The 21,154-nt window shown below is 38.7% G+C and overlaps 1 protein-coding gene across 1 annotated transcript in view; it reads left to right on the top strand.

The window, feature by feature from the left end:
• The window catches only part of LOC129102063 (astrotactin-2-like), a 238,733-nt gene that overhangs the window by 146,426 nt on the left and 71,153 nt on the right, over positions 1 to 21,154 (top strand). Inside the window, 2 exon segments of the mRNA XM_054612005.1 lie at positions 10,521 to 10,687; positions 12,454 to 12,642. Of these exon segments, the coding sequence (XP_054467980.1) occupies positions 10,521 to 10,687; positions 12,454 to 12,642 (356 nt within the window).

Consider the following 21,154-nt stretch of genomic DNA (forward strand, 5'->3'; position numbering starts at 1 on the left):
TATTTACAATATTCATGAAAACTGTGTTGGCCTGGCACTTATCACAAATTATGTTTAGCTTTCCTGACGCTGTGTTCCAAAGCTGATAGACTTTGTAACTAAATACCTATGTAGCGCTTGTACCATTTTTAGTATTTTCATAGTAAGTTTTTTTCTGCACATGCCCTCTGCAACTCATCCCCCACGATTTACCTCCCACTGTGTTACCATGACAACTCTTCCATATTAATAAACCTGACTCATATTCCCCATCTTTCATCAAAACCATGACAATTTCCACCCTTGACATATTTAGTAGCTTGTGGCTGTTATTTATGACTTTGTGTACATAGTGGTAATTGCCTCTTGCCCCAAACTTCTTGACACTATGTTTATCATTTTGTTACATATAATATGACGACGCGTTATAATAACCCTAGGTCTCTGCAGTTGTTTGGTGTTCCTCTTATGTGTCAACCGAGCACCTAGACATGGATAATTTATTAAAAATATGCATGAGCAGCGATGGAACACTGTGTCACTCATCTAGTCATGCATCTAATTCTGCCTTATTCTGTTTTGTGACATTGTAAAGGCTGCAAACTTTAGTCTGTTTTCCAAGTAAAGAATTACGTAGCCTATATGAGGGGCATTATTTAATTTTCTTACCAATTTAGGGATTGCTACATTTTAATTTTGGAATATTTGAATTAATAACAATGTCCAACAACATACTTTTTGTGCTATCATACAAAAATGTTGTGTTTAATTAAACTCATTACACAGTATGTTGGCATTTCTTAAAACCAAAAATACTACAATTTAATTGTAGTCATTTTAGCATTTGTATATGGAATTTTGTATATTGCACAGTGTGACATGGTGGATATCTGTAAAATCATTATAATGACATCTGTAACAGTAGTCCCAACCATGTTTTATGTATTTTCACAGTGGTAGTAGCATTTGCATTTTATACAGGGGCTGAAGACTAAAATTGAACAGGAAGTCTCTTTATTAGACCCAGAGGTGGAAAGTAGTAGAGAGTGTGTATAAAATACGAATGAGTATATGCTAATAAGCATTGGATTGTTTATCAGACTCTATTCCACGTCACGCCCCTGGACACATCGTGGCATATTTAATTAAAGGTTTTAACACGCATGTGTAAGCGAACTTACATGGACACCACAACAATTTTTTTTTCAGCTGAGCATTAGTGCAGGCAAAGCCATGTCAAAAAAATAACAGTAATTAGCACCTTCTATAAAGTAAAAGAAGGAAAAGCAGAGAGAACACATACCCTCTTCAAAGTCAGCATGGAAATTATTTTTATTTTTTTCACACTTTCAGAAAGTATAAATGTTAGTTGAAATATTTCTCTAAAATGATTCAGAACAGTCTCACACCTCCGTGTGCCACTGATTAACACGCAGACAAAACGACTGACAAAGCCTTCTAGTCCTCAAAGATTAACTCTGAGTATCACAGACACGGTGGTATTATTTTCTTTTCTGACTCTTTTGGGTTGGTGTTATTTTAAACACCCCTGTCAGAGTGGCTGCTAACACAGAGCAGTGACATGCCATACGGAGGGCTTAAAAATCCATTGTCAGAGTCAGTCCCTCAAGGCTGTCTGCCGCTCTTAAGACAGTTGAAATGCATTTGCAATGAATTATATTTTAGTCCGAGCCGGTGCTGAAGTTTTGGAGACATTGCTTATTCCATTTTTTTGTTTGCCTGTGTTCCCTTTCTTGCTGCTGCTGAGCTGGAGAAGATGACAGGTGGTTTATTCTTGCGCTCGGTAACCTCAGTTTATAACAACAGCTGTTATAAGAGCAGGTTAGCGATTGCAGACAGGTAATGTTTTTGTATCGGCCCCTTCCTTTTTTCATCCCTTGGCTCATGAAACACCAGTTGGTCATATTATATATTACAGTAGCAATGTGCTGGGTAAAGCTGTTGGTTGTTGTATGCTGTTACCATTGCAGCCTGCACTGCTGTTTCCTCGAACATTCATACACAACTATTACAAGTGGAAGTTATTACAATGTTGGATTATTATGTTGCAAAATATTTATTTATAAGTGATCATTTTTCTGTTAATCTTAAGGAACATTCATAGACATTTGTTAATATTAAAAACCAAAAACTATAACTTGGCATTATAATTCCATGATTATACACAATCAGAGAGCAGAGGTAATGAGGCAGATTTTTATTTTTTTTCTCAAGCAGAGCCTTATTGTTGGCTGCATACTAGTAATTTACAATACAATTCACTTTTGTTGCAGAAAAATATACCAGTGAACTCTCTGCACTGATTAAAATGCCAGACATTATGGAAGCGTGATGTGTATCTCAACACACCCAGCAGGAGAATCCTAACTTTCCATTTTTTTGCAAATCTACCTTCTTTTGCTAAAGCAGACAAAATCTTGACACTAAGTTACCATAGTTATTACACTTAAGGGAATCTTTCTTCCATGAATCTCTCTTGATCATAAATATGCTTGAAACAGGATTGAAATATGTACTTGATTGTATTGCAGCAAACACAAAATGGCATGGAAGTGTAGGAATCTTCATTGAGCAGATGTGGGTTGTGTAAAAAACAACAATCTAGCATTTACCCAGTGGTGTGGAATGAATGGTCAGATTCTCGTTGAACCTGTGGTCAATGTACCGTATCATCCACTGTGTACGTGGGGGGAAGGGGTGTTACTGATGCACTCTGTGAACTCCCCTGAGGCTGGTTGGTGAAGTTCAAAACTCTGTAAACATGGATTTTCCTGGTCGCCTGGTAGCTTGCCATTTTTAAAGTTTGGCAACTGCAACATATTGTGGTTTCTGTGCTTTAGGTAAATGGTAGAATGTTTGTCTTGATGGCACATTATTGTATCCAGCTATAATATCTGTCTTCTTAATGGACATACTCACAGGCTGAGCAGATGGTAGGATATTAGTGCCATATCTTTCATCAGTTGATGTCTCTTTTGGGACATCTCTGTTACCGTTGTTTAGATGCAGGGTTGGCAAAGATGTAATTTTTAACTTCAACCATCATCTGAAAGTTTAATCTTGGCCCGTCAAACTCCAGTGGTTTATAAGAGTTTAGAGAAAACAGATACCATTGTCTCCAATCTCATTTTAAGGCGCTTGTCTAGTGTCCCAGTATGCGTTTATTAAAATGTGTTACACACTCCAAAAGTCAGGAATTAAATGATGAGTTGTCAGTGTGGAGCCAGATTTCTGCTTGGTTGCCTCTGGTTTGCATAAAGAGTCAGCAGGGAGGGAAAATGGCAACTCCACCCAAACAAAAGTTTTGTGCAAAGCCTCATCCCCTAAGCCCTCTACCCACCACCCCCTGTATCTCCCCACAGCCCTGTGTTCCTGACAACTGAGCGTCATGACTCCCCCCTGCTCCGCTGCACAGCTCAGTTTACCTCATTACCATTGAATTTCAACACTTTATGGTTTAAAGCAAATTATAATAACTCTTTCATCTTTGCACACTGACACCGTTGGTTAAATGCCGGATCAAGTGTGTCATTTAGTGTACCACAGAGATGCACATTACACTGCTACAGCCAAGGGTGGGAGTTAAGATCTGTATAAAATGGAATACAGTTCAGTAAGAGGCCATGAGAGGGAGGGAATATTAAGTATTTGCAACCTATCAGTAAAACTAAAACACATAATATTGAGTAGATTACTATTATCTAATATAATGTCACTGAATATTCAAGAGAGCATGGCTGAAAACACAGTATGAGCAACATAAGTGAGCAACTGAAGTTATAGTTTAAGAGGGCACTCGCTCCAGGGTGGTCCAATATTTAATATTTTATTTGACACGGTACATTTTTTGAATCTGAATCAATTTCAGTCAATTCAACCTGGCTCCAAACCCAGGCAAATACAAAATGGATTATAAAAGAGTAATAAATTAAACGGGCTGTATTCCCAACTAGCAGGTTAGATACTCAGAGCAAAATTAGTATTTCCATTCCCACGTAGGTGTACTATTTTTTACATGAAATGCAGATAATATCTGTTTTTCTTTGTGGCATGATTGAGATATCAAGAGGAGCAGAAAATAGTTATTGCTCGTATTGTTGTATATTGCTGCTATTTTGGCAATAACCTTTAATAAAATCTGCATTTATATATGTTTCTCTTTTCATTAAGACCATATATCCACATGTATTGATTTAATGTATTAAAATTATCCCATCCATCCATCCAAGACCAACCACTTTTAATATTTTAACATTTTAACTTTGACAACACTACTAAAACAAGTGTTTATATTCTCTATATTTGTTTTCCTGACATAAACAAACATAAGTCATCATTAACAAACCATGTCTCTGTTGTTTTCATCTTCAAAGGAAGCTCATAACAGCAGCTCTTAAATGCCTTTGGCAATCAAGCTGAGCTGAGAGTGCCAGAGTCTGGTGGAGTTGCAGAACAAAGCTATCCTTTACTCTCATAGGGGGTGCATAGTCATCTGTTATGTTGTCACTACTAGAGAAAGGTGGTGGAGCAATAGAGACAACATGGCCTTTAAATACAGTCCCCACAATGTGTAGAAAGGAATCCTTATCAGATGATTAGAACAAAAATGCAGAGTTTCACTGTGCAGACGTGTGAAGATGTGTGTCAAAGACCAAAGCAATATGGATTTATGTATATCTATCCTGATATACTGTATGTTTGCATATGTAAACCATTTGCACATGAAAAATAAATAAAACTAAGCGGATCAAAATAAAAACAGACAAGCTAAATGTATTTTAAATAGCAGAGTCTATTTATTTGCCTTCGGGCAACAACATTCCAAATATATGAGAAATAACTGTCTTTTCACACTGAAGATTAAGTATGAAGTATGAATTCCCATGGATATAAAGAACAATGGAACAAACAGCTGGGTTGAGATTTCTTATTTCTCTTGGGGACAGCATTGCACCCTCACAAGTTTTTGCTCTTGCAGCAATAAAACTGTTGTGCTTAATTTAACCCATTTTAGCAGAGTTGTAGCTGCAGGGCATGCATCTCTGCCACCTCTAAACCAGATTAGGGTGTCAAATATGCTTTTAGAGTATTTGATTCCCCCCCATCTGTCAGTGTGATTTAGAACTGTGCCGTTTCTAAGGCTTCTTTTTGTTACGTGTGTTGTTTTGGAAAACAGTCAGCGCACATCTTCCATAAATTGTTTCCTTATTATCCAAGTTTTGTCACTGAAAAGATTCCATCAGGTTTTACACTTTACTGCATTTCCCTGGCCCTGTTCTGTTGTTAATTCCAAACACTGCAGTGGGACTATTCAGTGTATACGTCCTTGATCACTGACTGATCACACTTCTCTCACTTTCTCTCCTCTCTCTGAAATCTGTAATGGCCACTAAGTACAGACATCTGTGCATCCTATTTCTGACAAGATCATTAAGAGACAGAGTACTCAATATATATTGCTCAGTTCCTGATTAAAGCTCAGGGCAGTAATGGGTAATTAGGGAAATGAATTGCATTCATTCAGAATGTGTGAACTTTAATTTGTAAGGGTGATCTATGTGCAGTATATAATGTGTAAGAAGATGTATGTGCAGTTATATTTCATGCATACTTACTTTTTTTAATAATTATTTAATGTCTTCAGACGTGCCTTGGCTTTTTAACCCCATATAGAGGAATGAGGTGCCACCGCTCTGGTGTCATTTGTTTCCCCCCGGGAGAATGCATACACATTCAAACTTTGGTGTTATATGTAAAGCAGATATAGAGGTGCAAAAGTGAAACAATTTAAACATTAAATCCATCACATTTAATCTAATATTTGAAGCTATTAATTATTTGATTGAATTTGCTCATTTGTAAGCACAGAAACACACACAAATGCACAGCAACACTTGGACCTAATGCATCCTTTTGCCAACCCTTTTAAGCACTTCATTTATTCAATTTAAGGTCCTTACTCAATTGCCAGAATATAATGTTTTTTTAATGTGTTTTCAATCAATTATCCTAACAACGTCTCAGTCAATAAAGTTGTTTCTGTGTTGTCCAAAAGGCTGTGGCACATCTTTAGGCCTGTTCGCATTGTGTTGCCATTACAGAATCACTACATAAGTCCTCCCCCTCCCCAACCCTTGTGTCTTTGGAGAGTGGTCCGAGCAGAGAGAACGAGTAGCTAGTGGCCAGTGCTAATGGCTAACCTTAAGTCCTTCTCATTCAACCGTAGAGTGATGCATGACAGTTCTGAATTACAGGCAGCTATTCCCACAGCTCTGCCTCAGTGTGATGAATGGCTCCAATCTCGTTCTGGTGGGGAAGTTAGCATTACATTCATGAGATACAGTAAAGGGATCTGAGACTTGAGGGCTTTCCCATTTAAAGTTCAACATATTGGACTTTGTCTGGAACACGTGTGATCAATGCACAATGTTTGCTGCTCATCCATCTTTTTTTAGTGTTTGGCAGAAGAGATCAAGTATGAGATTTATTGTGTTTGTTATGTTACATTTCTACAGCCCAGAGAGCGCTGATCTATCCCTATTTCCAGATTAATTTGTACCCTTTGTGTGAAAACTGCATTTATTCAATCTTATCAGATTGTGATCTTATTACGGTAACAACATCTTGCAATTAGTAAAAGGCAAATTACGAGATATGAATCTCATAATTAGAAAAAAATAGCCTATTGATTACTGTTGGTTGAGTCGCTACTGGTGTTGGATTGTAAATCATGCTCGTGATTATCAAATATTCTTTGGGTTAAGTCATGACTTGTCACCCCCCCTTTGACTAAGCTGACAACTGAGTCAGCATATATATGTTCTATAATTGATTTGACAATAGTTAGTGCATACAATAGTGAGGGAACAACCTTGAGGTGAAAATGAGTCAATGAATTAAAGCCTGACCTGGGTCTGTGAGAGTCTTCCAAATATCAAAACACATGATCCTCACCTCCCCTGTTTTCTCTCCAGTTTGTTCCCTTTCTGCATTCAAATCTTATGCTTGATGTTTTTGGCAAAAACCTTAATAACTGTAGAGCAGCTGCTGCTCTGAGGGCATTCAAGGCTTTGGGGGTTTCACATTTATCAGTGGTGTGCTTTCCTGTTTGTATTTGCTGATGAGATGACACAAAACAGTGGAGAAAGCATAGAGCCTGCTCTACACGTTTCAGGCACCCGCTTAAGTCCAGAGCTCTTCCTACAATATATGTGGCAAATTCTTCCTGCAATATATCTGGCAGACAAGCTTTGTCACAGTATTTACAATGTTACAAACTATTTTTTGTAACGTTTAAAGTGTTGAATGAAACTGGAACTAGTGTTTATTTGAACTGACATTCAGGCAAGCATCCCTATTTTTTTTGTCCTAGCCTTAGTAAAATATTTCATGCTTTTCCAAACATCTCTCACATTTGTAAACTCAGGCTCAATCCTCTGTGTTTCTCAGTTTGCTTCGTCTAATTTCTGACTTGATTTCCCTCCTTATTATCCATTAATCGCTTTCTTGACCCATGGTTTATTACAAAGGAAAATATTGTTTACTGCTGATCTCATGAACCTTGAAGAACAAGATGTTTTGACATTCAAGATCCATTAGTTGGGTTCATTTGTTACCAGGGCATTTGAATTGAATCTAGCCCACAGATTATTTTTGTCTTTCGGCACAGTCTGGTGTAAGTGGAGGTCCAACTACAGACTCTTTATTTCAGTGGTGTCTATGACATGGGACTTGGGCTGATAAAACTATTAACCACCGACCATAAATCACACAGTAAAATGCTGGGGGATACAGTGACATAGACTGCAGATATTGACAATCTGCTATTATAAAGCCAGCAGCAGATTAAGTGTGGCAAAAGCCACCTCTGTCTACAGTATGTCAGTCAGGACAGGATTCCATTAATAGCAAGACATAGGCCTTCTTGTAACTGGTATATCTGAATCGTGTGATTTTTTTTTTTTCTAGCAAAGATAATGAATGCAACATACTTGTTAAACAGTCCGAACATTAAGCAATGGTCGGCCTACTTTATTTTTGTAAATACACCAACACCTACTAGACAACATTTTGTGTCATCATGCCTCACAAACCTGCAATCAATCCCACACAGGCACACACGGAACATGAGGAGTCAGAGATGAGTCAGAGCGGCCGTCAGTGAAAGTGGTGAACATTGCTCTGCAAACTGTGAAATATAATAGAGTCTCTTACAGTCTTCATTTTAAACCAACAGAAGTGTTCCATCAACACATACAAAGGGGAAATAACAGCAGTACTGAGAGAAGAAAGAAAAAAAGAATGGCTGATGTTTGAGAGTGTAAATTCAATGAATATAAACTGTTAATAGTAGCAGCAATCAAATAATTGAAAGATAAATTAGTGCTGTTTTCCAGCATCTAATGTATGTTTCAGTTGGATAGAATTATATAGCATGACACAGAAAGGACACATAACCAAACTGTGAATCTCAGGTGCTCCTGCAAGGGAAGACGTTTCAATTTAAAGCTTCTGGAAGTGGCATACTGCTTCTCTGTACGTAGTTGTCTTTCCCTTTTCTTTTAAGACACTACGGCACCATCAAAACTTGAACGCATCTTCTAGATGTAATTGTTTTATACTCGCTTCTAGTAGTTCTGGTGGCAAAATCGACAATAACACTACAGACCAATTCTGTAGCCTTGTTATGAACATTTTTGCTGACCGTCTGAAGTTGTCTGGTAGTGCATTATTCAATGTGATGGCTAACTGGCAAACAAATTATTCCCTTTATTTAGAGATCCTCTGACAGTAGAGCAATACCTATAATATTACACTGCGACTAAATATCATAAAACGACTAAATGAGTTTGATGAAGCATTGAGCGAAACTTGTTGCTCTTGTCAGTGTCAATGAAGTCTGCTCTCTCTACTGCAAATAACTGGTTTATTTAAATAACTATATATATGGAATATCAAAGCACTGTTCAAAATATTGAACAAAAGAAAATATCATGTCATGAGGTATAAACATAATCCTTGTGACAAAGAAAGATAATGGCTTACTAAAGAAACAATTCAAAACACACAGCAATCGAGTATTTAAAACATGTAACTTGTTCACTCTGTAAGCCACTGAATCATTTGCTAATTGCTTGTAAGGATATTAAATAAATATTAGCATTATATGAAATGATAAACGGCCATTTGCCTGCCTCCAACACATAAGCTGAACCAGCAGAAAAGTGCATCAAGTGTAACCTCTTTGTTCAGTTTTTGTAACAATATTTTGTTTATATTCGAGATGGATAATGCAACCCAAATCATGAAATTAATGGTTGGTAAAATTCCTTTTCTGATGGAGTCCAGCTTTGTCACTGAATGCATCTGCTGTCAAATTAATTTCTCAAATTTAATGCTGTATGTAATATTAGCCATTCTGAAGTTTGGTTATTGGACCCAGTGTCCCCTTTCAGATTTCTGTCCAGGGTTTGTATGTTCCCCTAAGTGATTTGTTTTGTGTGGAGGATGCTGGTAAAACTGAATGCTGACATGTAACCAAAACTCTAATAAAATGTTCGCCAGTGATATCAGTAACTTACTGCTGGCTCACAGACAATGCGTTATTTCAATAAATTGATCATGAAAAACTCACATTTTCAGTGCTTGTGCACATACATTTGGGTATCTTCAGTGGATACCAACCCACAAACTATGAAAAAAGACAACCCAGTCTGTTTTTCTTTCTTCTTTTTTGGGCTGTCTAATACAAACCAAAAACATGTATTTTTTAAACAGTAAAGCATGTAAACATGTTCTAGTAGAAACCAAAAAATATAAGTATGAACCTGAAAATCAGCAATATATATCTCTTTTAAATACCAGACCTTCAGTGCTGACTGCAACAATATGTCTCAATGCCCTCATTTAGAGGTTTTGACTATGAAATTGAGATATGTATGCCTCTTAAAGCCCAAATGTTTACAATATCAAACAACACTCATTTACTACCCTTTTTAAGTTAATAGTTCACATTTTTCTCTCCAATTTGGGAAGGACAATTTCCCACACACTAAATTACTTCTCATCACTTACGCCCTTTGTTAGCCTGGGGAAGGTGTAGACATCTCATGTCTCTTCGGATAAACATGGAGGCCCTACCACTCTTTCCCACTTTTCAGTGTGGAGTCTCACCAGGTGCGCACAACACATGTGGTTTTGTGTCTAACATGAGAAAGAACAAACACAGACCTCAAGTACTGAGATGAGCTGTACGTATGATTCCAATAAGACATTTGCCATCTTGCATTCTTTTATCTTTGAATTCCTAAATTCCCCGCTGACAATTCTCCTCTCATTTTTCCCATGATCTCACTATCTTTGCCTCCTCTGTGCCGCCTAATCCTGATTAAAATGCACACGGTGACCTCTGCGCCTTACTCTCTTCTTCTCTCTCCCTAATTTATGCCTTCCTCCTCACCCTGTCTCCACATCACCCTCCCACCAACTCTCCTTCTTTCTCCATCTCTCTTTCCTTGCAGTGTCCAGAGGGGCTGAGGCCAATGAAGGATGGCTCAGGTTGCTATGACTACTCTAGGGGCATTGACTGCACGGATGGCTTCAATGGAGGCTGTGAACAGCTGTGTCTACAGCAGATTGTGCCCCTTGAAGATGACCCTAGTTCCAGCAACGTGCTCATGTTTTGTGGGTGAGAAAAACTAACAGTAAATAAATTGAAAGGTGTCTGCAGGGTGGATATAAAGCTTTCTCATGAAATAGGCTTTGAGAATAATATTTCCATGATATTAAAAAATTCTTCCTTAGGCAGATACCCACATGAAGGAAATTATATATATATGGAAAATAACCAGTGTGTAATCACCAAATGACTATTTATGACTATATGTGAAGAAAGACATTAGCCCAAGATTAAAGGAAGTATTATTTTACTATAATTACGTATCCTATTGATGTTTTACAATATCAATTAGTACACAAGTCACAATTTTGCTGTATTCCTTGTCAGGCCAACACTGATGGCATGCTTTTATAAATCCTTTCATATATACATGTATACAGTTAAAATGAGCTTGAATGGTCTAACGCAGATATTCAAAAAGGTGCATCAGTGATTCAACCTGAATCTTGAACTACACAGACTTACACAATATTCAGTGATACATTCACTGTACAAACGCCCTCTTCCTCACCCCACACATGTTCCACTGAGCTGATAGACTCAGCGTCTTCTGCACCTTCCCTAGAACTTCATTGTGTCACATGCAATCGTAATCTCCAGGGAGTAACTATTTGTAAAAGGTTATACTGTGGCCATTAAGAGCCGGGAAGCTCGGCATTTCAACAGTTCCCAGTTTTTCATTAATGTGTGGCAAGAAATCATGTTCCACACCATGATACCAACACACCTTTTATCCTGTATAAACCAAGCAGGATGGATCACTGGGTTCAGGCTGTTTGTGCCATGCCTGTCAGTGGAATTTCACAGCGGAAATCTTCTTAGTAAGACTGCAACAGGTTTTCTATTTTCTCTCTCACTGCATCTGTCATCTTTGTGGAGATTTCTACTAATAAAACTGTAGTGTAGAAAATTCCAGTGGCATGGGTCAAGCCATGATTGATTCTAAAACTGTTCTGTGAAATAAAAAGATGGCATTAATGCAGTATACTGCATGGCATAGTTAATCTTCTTCTGTGGTAGAGTAAATATTTGGTCTAAAGAAAGAGAATAGGCTTTGCCTTCTTTCAACAGGAAGACGCTGTTGCACTAGATCTGATGCATTTTCAGGACAGTGTTGTCAACCACGACAGAGTGTTCTTTCCCACTGAAGACATGATCCGCTGCACTAGCCCAAACTTCAGCACCAGTCAACATATGATAATTTATGACTGATCGCTCAGTCGGCCGAATTCTGCCTCATTGGAATGTGTTTCCAGCAGAGTGCTAGTGTCCACAATCTTGAGAATGATTGCAAGTTCACTGCTTTGATAATCTAAAAGACATTCTGGCCAAATGTCAGAAGAATAAAAGCCTAATTTGTTTAAAAAAAAAAGGAAGTACCAACCTTGCTTTTGCACAGCCTGGTGCTAACGTTTTTTGTTTTAAGCTGGGTGGATGCTGGCCATAGATCGGAGGTAAGTGCTGTACAGATGTCAGGACTGCCAAAAAGGAGGGCTAAGGTATTGGCTTGGTACTTTTCTGTTCCTGAATTGGTAGTTTGTAGATTAAAATAGTAACATGGAAACTATCTATGTAATGGTGTATACTGTGTCAAGTCACCTAGATCTCTTGTGATTTTGACTTTGCTGTTTCATCAACCTGCAACCTTTGTGCCACAACTAATCTTCTAATGTTCTTGTCAGCAGCTATTCATATGTATCCTTTCCCCTCAAGTGTATATAGTTCACATATACACATATTGTACATTGGATTGACAGCTTTTCCCTCCTCCTTAGGTGTGTTCAGGAGTACAAACTGGCAGGGGATGGGCGCTCTTGTCTGTTGCTGTCAGACAACTGTGAGGGACCAAAATGCCCAAGGCAGGATGTCCACTTCAATGACACCCTGTTTGGTGAGATGCTGCATGGATACAACAACAAAACTCAGCAAGTCAACTTGGGACAGATATTCCAAATGACCTTCAGGTAACAAGTGCACTAGTACACACATTTACACTTGCACAGATGTACAATGATCTAAGTTTCCTAATGTTACCATCTATACATTATATTGTCCTTTCCTTTTCTTTAATCCGTTTTAGATTTTTGTCTTATCTTATGAATGCTTTTTCTTTCTATTCTTTTGTCTTTTTGACTCCACTTTGAAAAGCATTATTTTATTATTTCTACTGGTGTAGATTACACTGACAATCTTTCTTTGAGACCTGTTGTTTCACATCTTAACTGTTAACATCTGTCTGCGTCTCCAAAGACACACCATCAGGAGTAACGGTCGTCTTTTATCAGTTCTGGGTTGTAGGAAAGATATAAAGGCTTGTGAACTCAGCGGAGAATCAGTAGTCAGGGTCTGCTGTTGGGATGCCGCATCTGTGTTTGCACAGATGTGTGTGTGTGAGTGTGTGTGCATGTGTGCGCATTTAGGTGCGTGTGAGAGGGAGAAGGGGATAAGAAATTGATGGCTGAGTGAGGATTGAGACTTATCCCATTGCAGTTCTCCCCTAAACTGTCAGCCCTCTGAAAACCTGGCCCACTCTGATAAGTCACATGCTGTTTGTAGTGAAATGCTCCTGTAATCACAGAGAGATGATGAGGGTCTATCTATGCACAAACATTGCACACACAAAAACACACTCTGCTATATCTTGCCTTCTCTGTGTCTGTCTTTTATTTGCTCACAGGCACACAAACATACACACAAACATGCACACACACAAACACACACACACACACACACATACACACATACTATACATCTGCACAGTTTTTAAAGTAACCATGAAATGCTTTTTATCTGTTCTGCCCTATGGGTCATAATAGTTGTGCTTGGCTAAACACAGCCACATTATGTGTCTGCTGTAAGTCTCTGGGGTCCTTTTGTCACATATATTGTTGTGATTCCAGATTTCTACAGCATACATGGCACACCGGATGCAACATATATCCCAAAACAGAACAAGTTAACATTTATTTTCCTGACCGATACCGATGGATTTTATTTGAAATTGTGTATGGAGACTTTTCAAGGTGTTTTACTGACTATAGTGCTGCACTATGATCATTATCATACGAACTACACATTTTTGATTCAAAGGAGCTACACAAAAAAAGAATGCAAGTGATTAACTTCACTCTTTGGATCCATTGGAAAGCTGCTTTTGTGAAGTCTTCTATCAGAAATGTACTATAATGCAGTTACAGTAATTTCACATAGTTCCTCAAAGTAGCATTCAGTGTTGAAAAGTGCATAAAAAGGCACTTCTGCCTTCATATTATTTTATTCTTTATCTGAATTTCTGTCAGATGAAGCCGTTCTAGATGACATAAAGTTGAATTTATGTAATAGTACACAATTGCGCCTGCATCTGTCCTTGAAGATGCCTATGGGATGTGGGTGTCGTACAATACGTAGGAAGTAAGCGCCTAGCTCCTGCATGTATTCAATTGTTTTTTTAAAAGATGGTCAATATACACAAATCATTTTAATAGAATAAAATAGTATTTGCATTAGATGGGAACACTGGCATTTATGTGTACAGTACAGCACCTCTCTCACTTGTTTTATAGGGGTGTGTGCTAAAGAAATGTCCATTGTAAGGGGGGGGAACACTTTGGAGCTATAGCATTTAAAGGGGGATTAGGAACTTTGATCACCAACAGAGCGATGAGCTAAAGGAGGCTTAGAAACAATCTTAAGGGAATTTCTACAAATGACTGACACGTCTACAGCCTAATGTGGGAAAGGACTAAGAGCCTCATGTTTCCCAAAGGTTCAAGAGGCAAAACCAGTTGGGGACTACCCGTTAATACACCAAACCAGGCTCAGTTTGACAGAAAAAACAGAAGCACAGTTTGAGTATTTTGAAACCAAGGGAAGATGACAGTCTTGATCCATTTGCCCTCAAACAGTGGAAAGCCCAGTGGGTTTTCTTCCTCCCGTCTCCAGTCCTACTCACTGGGTTACATTAAACCACGGCCAGTAAAGGGATTTGCACTCAAGCCAAGGCTCCAGTGGGGTAATATATACAAGACATGTTTAAACTTGTCAAACATTTTGGCAGCTCTGAGACAAACTAGACAAGGAATGAAAGAGCTGAGCATCTTTATATGATTGGACAAGAAAGGGAAAAATCTGTTAATTTCATTGTTTATTTACGGACATGTTTTGGCTCTGTTGGTCTTAAAATGAAATACATCAGGTAATGAAATGAAAATGGAAAAGAAAAAGTCACTAGTGCTTAACTTTTCAATTTTTAGCATTTCAGGGATTTGCCCACTTTGTTTCAGTCTGGAACGGTTTGGCGAGGTCTCAGTCCACACCCATCATCTCCACAGTCCGATCCACATGTTGCCATTTCCCTTCTCCCTCTGCTGCTCGATTCACAGTTCCAAACACGCACATTGAAATTATAAATAGTGTGTCTTTGACAGGATCTCATTGTGTATCACAACTCAAAGGATGCCATCCGTTGGTAAGATTGGTTGTAGATCCCCAATCTACATCAAAATGCTGCAATCCTTCCTCCTGCCTCCCTTTGTCTGGCTTTATAAATTGGTCAGGCATTGTGGCTATTTATCTTCCTAAGAAGGTAAATCAGTGCTGCTACCTCTCATCTATCTTTGTGGTGCACTTACACTTTGTCTGCTGCAGGATTTCTGTATTATACAGCTGACAAACTACATTTTCTCTCCGCCACCTCAACCTCTATTTTATAACACCTGTGCAATTTGCACCTGTTCCTTGAAGCTAGAAAAATTTCCATGCTAATTGCGAGATGCATACTTCATCGCACTCGTCATGTTCCCTGCAGATGGAAGCACACTTCACTGATTACATGCAGATGACAGACGAAGTGCACTTCCCACCAGATATGCCTTTTCGGATAAATAACACCCCGTCTGTAGGGGCAGAGTGCATCTGAAACTCAAAAAGCATGTATGCAGTACGACTTACTGTACACAGTTATTGCAGAGGATATACGACAGTAAAAGAGGAAGAAAAAAAGTTATTCTCTGAATCCATTATTAATGGATTCAGAGAATTAGGAGGGGGGAGACTTCACTAGAAGGTATTTTGTATGCATAACCCTTCTGTTTCCATCTGTATGTTATGGGCTTGATCACATTTATTTCACTTAACATTTTGAAAGTCACATTTTTCCTGAGCTATTCATCACTCTAAGTCTTACCAGACAAGCTAAGCACACAGGAGTATTATACTTGACTCCCAGTGCCTCTAATTAAACATGTGTATTACTGCATGTCATCGCTCCAAAGTGCTCATTCTGCTTTTCAAATCCACTGTGTCTTTTGTCAAAAGAACGGTAGCTTTGTCCTCTAAATGATTCCTCCCATAAGATTCAACATCACCCTAGTTAGATTCATACATTCTATATATTTATAGCGATATGTTACAGTTCTAATTCTCATCATTTTCTCCACGTTCCTCTATGCCATCTTTGATATGCAGATGCAACTCTTATCCCACAGCCGTGCATCCCTTTCATTCTCTCACCTCCACTATCTACTGATTCTTTCTCTCTAAAGCACTTACACATCCTATTCCCCTGTGCCAGCAGCTCAAAGTGAAATATTAGATGATTAAGATGAATTGAATGATTTGAGACACAGCATCACAGGTAGTGTTTCAATATGAAATATTACCTGTGATGTATGACCGTATTGCATACATTTAGTCGTAAATTGATCTCACTTCGCTCAGCCTCCTGAAGCAGAACAGGAATGAATTTTGTAGATTGCTCTTATGAAATTACCAAATAATGCAATGTTCTGCAAGCATGCGTTTGTGTGATAAAGTTCCATGTGTTAATGTGAACGTTACGGCTGAGAAAAATTCCATTACAGTGTGATTGCAATGTCGCTATGTAAAAGATATTAAAACAGAGTCCACCAGACGAGAGCGTATCTGTAGTTTCCTGAACTGACAGTGGATGCAGGATAATTACAAGCTAGCGTTTTGGTCTTTTTTACAGCACTTTATGTCCTTTAGATATTAAAAAGCATACAGCCTCTACATCCAATTATCAAATCAGTTTGATGAAAAAACATATTTCTCCTATAAGCCCATCCTTCTTTACTTCAGTCAGGGTTCAATTTAGTCCTTTTTGCTCTTTTATGAACAAGTAATAACATCTTGCCAATCATGGAAGCAAGTGGATACACACAAACACACACTCACTCACACACACATACATAAATGAATAGGTGGAGAGTGAAAGATGTGGATGTGTGAAGGGTGGTTGGGCTGTGATAAACGGCATCCATCAGTCCTGAAGAGGTTTGGTTTGGTCCAGTTTAATTAATTACCCCCACACACACACACCCACACACACATACACAGACACATACTGCACACTTAGGCATGCACTATAAGAGAATTTAAATTGAAACTTTGGAAAATATCAGACAGGGAGCATTCAATGGTGGCGATTCATTGGAGAGAAACATACATACACACATACACATTGACACACTGATGCACTGGGTCGTGCTTAACAAATTGAAGCTGATAGTGGAGGAAAAAATACAAAAGGTTGGTTCCTCCCTGGCCAGGCCAATTTGAACTTTAAAAGTGTCCATAGTAGAGGTTTTTTGACCTGATCTGATATAAAGTCTTTGGAAAACCCACCTGAATCAGACATGCATTAATTATCTTTTTTTAAAGAGGACCTGATCCAAAAAGAACAAACAATATTTAATCCTGAACATATCCTAACAAACACGACAGCAGCATGTTGCACCACCAACCTAACAAGCTATTGCGGTCGGAAAGTGTAGCGATACATATCATCTTTCAGTGCACTTCACTGCTCACACTCTCTGTCTCACCTCGAAAAACACGTTCTTTTCCTGCAATCACCACGTGATCAGAGCAGATAGCAAGTCTGCATGGATCCACTTGGATATCCGACACATTGGCAAAGGGACCTGAGACCAGCTGCAATAGCACAGACCTTGCCCAGACTCGATAATTGATAATAATGATAATTGTGTTGCTATCGAACACATACAATTTGCCGTCAGTCTGTTATGATAAAGATGCACTGTGATTATATAGATAAATATGACAATCACATTTGTATCTGTGAATTTAAAAGCAAAACTAAAATAAGTTGCTTAGGATAAATATGGTGTCACACACATCGTCCTGAAGAATCAAGCTCACATATTCATCTTTTGATAGACAGGCACTTGTCCTGAGCTTTGCTTTCCCCTTCAAACAGACACACACAGCGAGAATGCACCACGGTGAACGATTGTTAGAAGTTTGGGTTGTGACACATGAGAGGCAGTGGTTGAGAAGGAGAGAAAAAGAAGCTTCACCTGCTTTGTGAAGGTGATGCTGCCACCGTTGTCACTCTGATGCCGAAGACGCTTTTCACCAAAAGGAAAGGATACAGTAAGGAAGAAAAGAGACAAAACCGCTTTTGATAGGCACTCTGTGCTAACTTCTCATCGCCGCTCACCTTTCAAACTAAGACGACACACAACATGAATAATTTGTGAATTTGGCAGCCCACAAGGCTCACATGCAATAGCACACCCACATTTCCATGTTTCTCGGTAATTTCCAGTAATTATCTCCTTGGCGTACACACGGTATAGCTTCTACTGGGTAGTTGAGTCAACAAGCATTATAATGCAATTTCTTCCCAACATAATTAGCAGCCATGAGACAGACAGCCAGACTGATGAGGTGAAGGGTTAAGATACTTAAAGTTGATTTGAAGCATGTTTGTCATTCACTTTCTAAAATAAGTGTTCTGCTTGTTCCTTCTTTTTTAAGCTCCCAACATTGAATTTAGTGTTTACCTTTTTATTCTTTGCTACACATATGTGTGTGGGAGTGTGGGGCAGATTTGTGAACCCACGCAGACGTATGCGTTTCTGGTTAGTACTGTTTCCAAACACTTAATATAAAACTTTTCAAAGACATGCTGGCATTGAAGCACTGATGGTTAGACAGATACTTAGATATTAGTGTTCCATATTGTTATACATATGTTTAACTAATTATTTGAACTACCTCAGCTTGCAAAGCTAAAGATTGGGACAGTATATTTTCCAATGCACTGTTGTGTTTGCAGTTTAACCCACCATGTTTATGCATTAATGGCAGTTCACTAGCGCTAAAAGGGGCCGCTGTGGCTCAGTGGTTGAGCGGGTCTTTTTCCAAAGTTTGATCCCCAGTTCGCATGCCTAAGTGTTGTTGGTCTAGACATTGAGTCCCAAATTGCTTCCAACTCATGTAAATGTGTGTGCTTGCAAATTAGTTTAGACACCTAATGGGCAGGTGGCCTATGCCATCAGTGGGTGAATGGGTAGATTGACATGTAGTGTACTGCGCTTTGAGTGGCCATATACCACTGCGTACAAAATATGCAAGTCAAAGTCCATTTACTCAACCTGCATAAAACGGTTGGAGGGGTGTTTTTTCTGTGGCTGAGATAGCCCCAAATGATGTCATCAGTGTTATCTATGCTTGGGCTTAGAGTCTATACATTATTTACAGACAACCTGCATTACAGACCAGAGTCATGGCATTTAAAAGATGTGGGTGTTTACCCAGGTTGCAAGGATCTTTAAAAAAAGCTTTTGGCATTCTGTTGTTGGAAGTGTAGGAATTCATACTTAGTCTCTTTTTACACCTACATGTACTGTATCCTATTTCTTGATATCACCTGGAAGGAAAAAAAGCTTGTTAATGCAGCTGTAAATGTATGGAATGTATTGAGAAAGGAGTGCTACTGGAAGGAAAAGACCACATGTGGAGGTGGTTGGAGCTCAGCCAGGTGTTATTGCAGTCTTTACAGTCTGACCACATACTATGTAGCCTCTTCCCACTATGTTTAGTGCAGCCTCAGAAAAAGATAGACTACTGCTTCCTTGGCAAAATAAAACTAAGTAGAGCCTATACAGCTGCAACAAAAGAGAGCTTATTAAGATAAAAATGTAAAAGCAAAGCCCCATGATGAGATGTCATTGTCTAAATACAGTAACAAATCCAGATTCAGTTTGAATGTTAATACCAGGAGGTAATATCAGCATCTGCTACATCTATATTGACAAATCTTTCTTTTTTCTTTCTTTTTTCAATTATCTTGCTTTATTCTGGATTTCTAGATTATTGATCCCACAAACTGCTTGCTAGTCTAACTATATAACTAATTTAAAGTGCATTACTACATTTCTGGAATCCCCTCTTTAATATACAATTCTTATCCTAACTGATGTGTTTTTATCCCTTCTACATGCACACCGAAGAAACTTGTTACTTGTTCCATTTTTGCTGACAGATGTTGACAAACGTCTTGACTTCCTTGGATGCTGCCTTCCACAGATGGATAACTGTCTTCATTTTTTGGGGGAAATGCAAGAAACTGTCATTTGCTAGGCGTTGAGCTGTTGACTGAGTGTTGAAGCACTTATTCGGGAGGGGTTCTGCCTAATCTACTGTGGCTTGGATTGTACGTTGCATTGGACAAAATGTGCCAAATGAATATATGTAAAATATTTTACAGGCTTGGTGTTCACATATGTTAACAACAAACTTGTTCTTATTCAGACATTAACGCCTTAGCCAACCCAATCACTAGACAATTTTTTGTCATTCTACGGCATACATTGAATATGTTTCACTGATATATTTAATATCAACCTTGTATCATAAATAGCACAACACCATAACGTAACGACCATAACAACCGTAACTAGTGTAACTAGCGTAATTGTATAACAACCCCCCTTAGGGGACTTTCTTAGGTAACATTACTCAACAAGCGTAACAACGTTATGTAACAACTGTAAAGTCAACCTTAACTTTTGGTATCACATGGGAAATGAACAGCGGTTCATGGGTGAAAGTCCTGTGTTTGTTTGACCCATCCCCAGCCCCTCCCATCTTCGTTTAGTGGACCCCCTCGCTTGTTATACTTGTTATCATACCACTACATCACTCTCGTTCTGAGCATCGCTCGTTGTGCTACAGCCATTCAACATATACGGGGATTCAGAAACTTACATGCTAACATTTTTTCCTGGCGACTGGGCTGCCTTAGCTAGAAAGATGCATGTGTAAGAGGAGGTTCTTAAAGCCTCAGTGCTTCCTCCATTGTTGTGACTTAGTAAACATAAGGTGAGCATGTTTGGGAGATTGCGTAGGCTTTGAGTGTGTGCACTAAGTCATTCCCGTGGGTTTGTGTTTACCTTTGTGTGGGCATGTGTTTGCTTGTGTGAGTCAGTGCACATGCATACACAAGTGTGATCACTCCTGAGGCTGTTGCTCTCTGCTCAATAACTCACATGGCAAGGCAGGACCTAATAGACCCTAGCCTAATATCAGCTAATGTCAGAGAGGCTTATAGCTGACTACCTGCTGTTTGACTGGAGAGAGCGAAAGAGAGAGAGAGATGTGGATTGGTATAGGCAGCGATAAGGCTTGAGAAGGGAAATGAATAGG

The sequence above is a fragment of the Anoplopoma fimbria genome, chromosome 14 (assembly GCF_027596085.1).
Source record: "Anoplopoma fimbria isolate UVic2021 breed Golden Eagle Sablefish chromosome 14, Afim_UVic_2022, whole genome shotgun sequence".
Lineage (NCBI taxonomy): Eukaryota > Metazoa > Chordata > Actinopteri > Perciformes > Anoplopomatidae > Anoplopoma > Anoplopoma fimbria.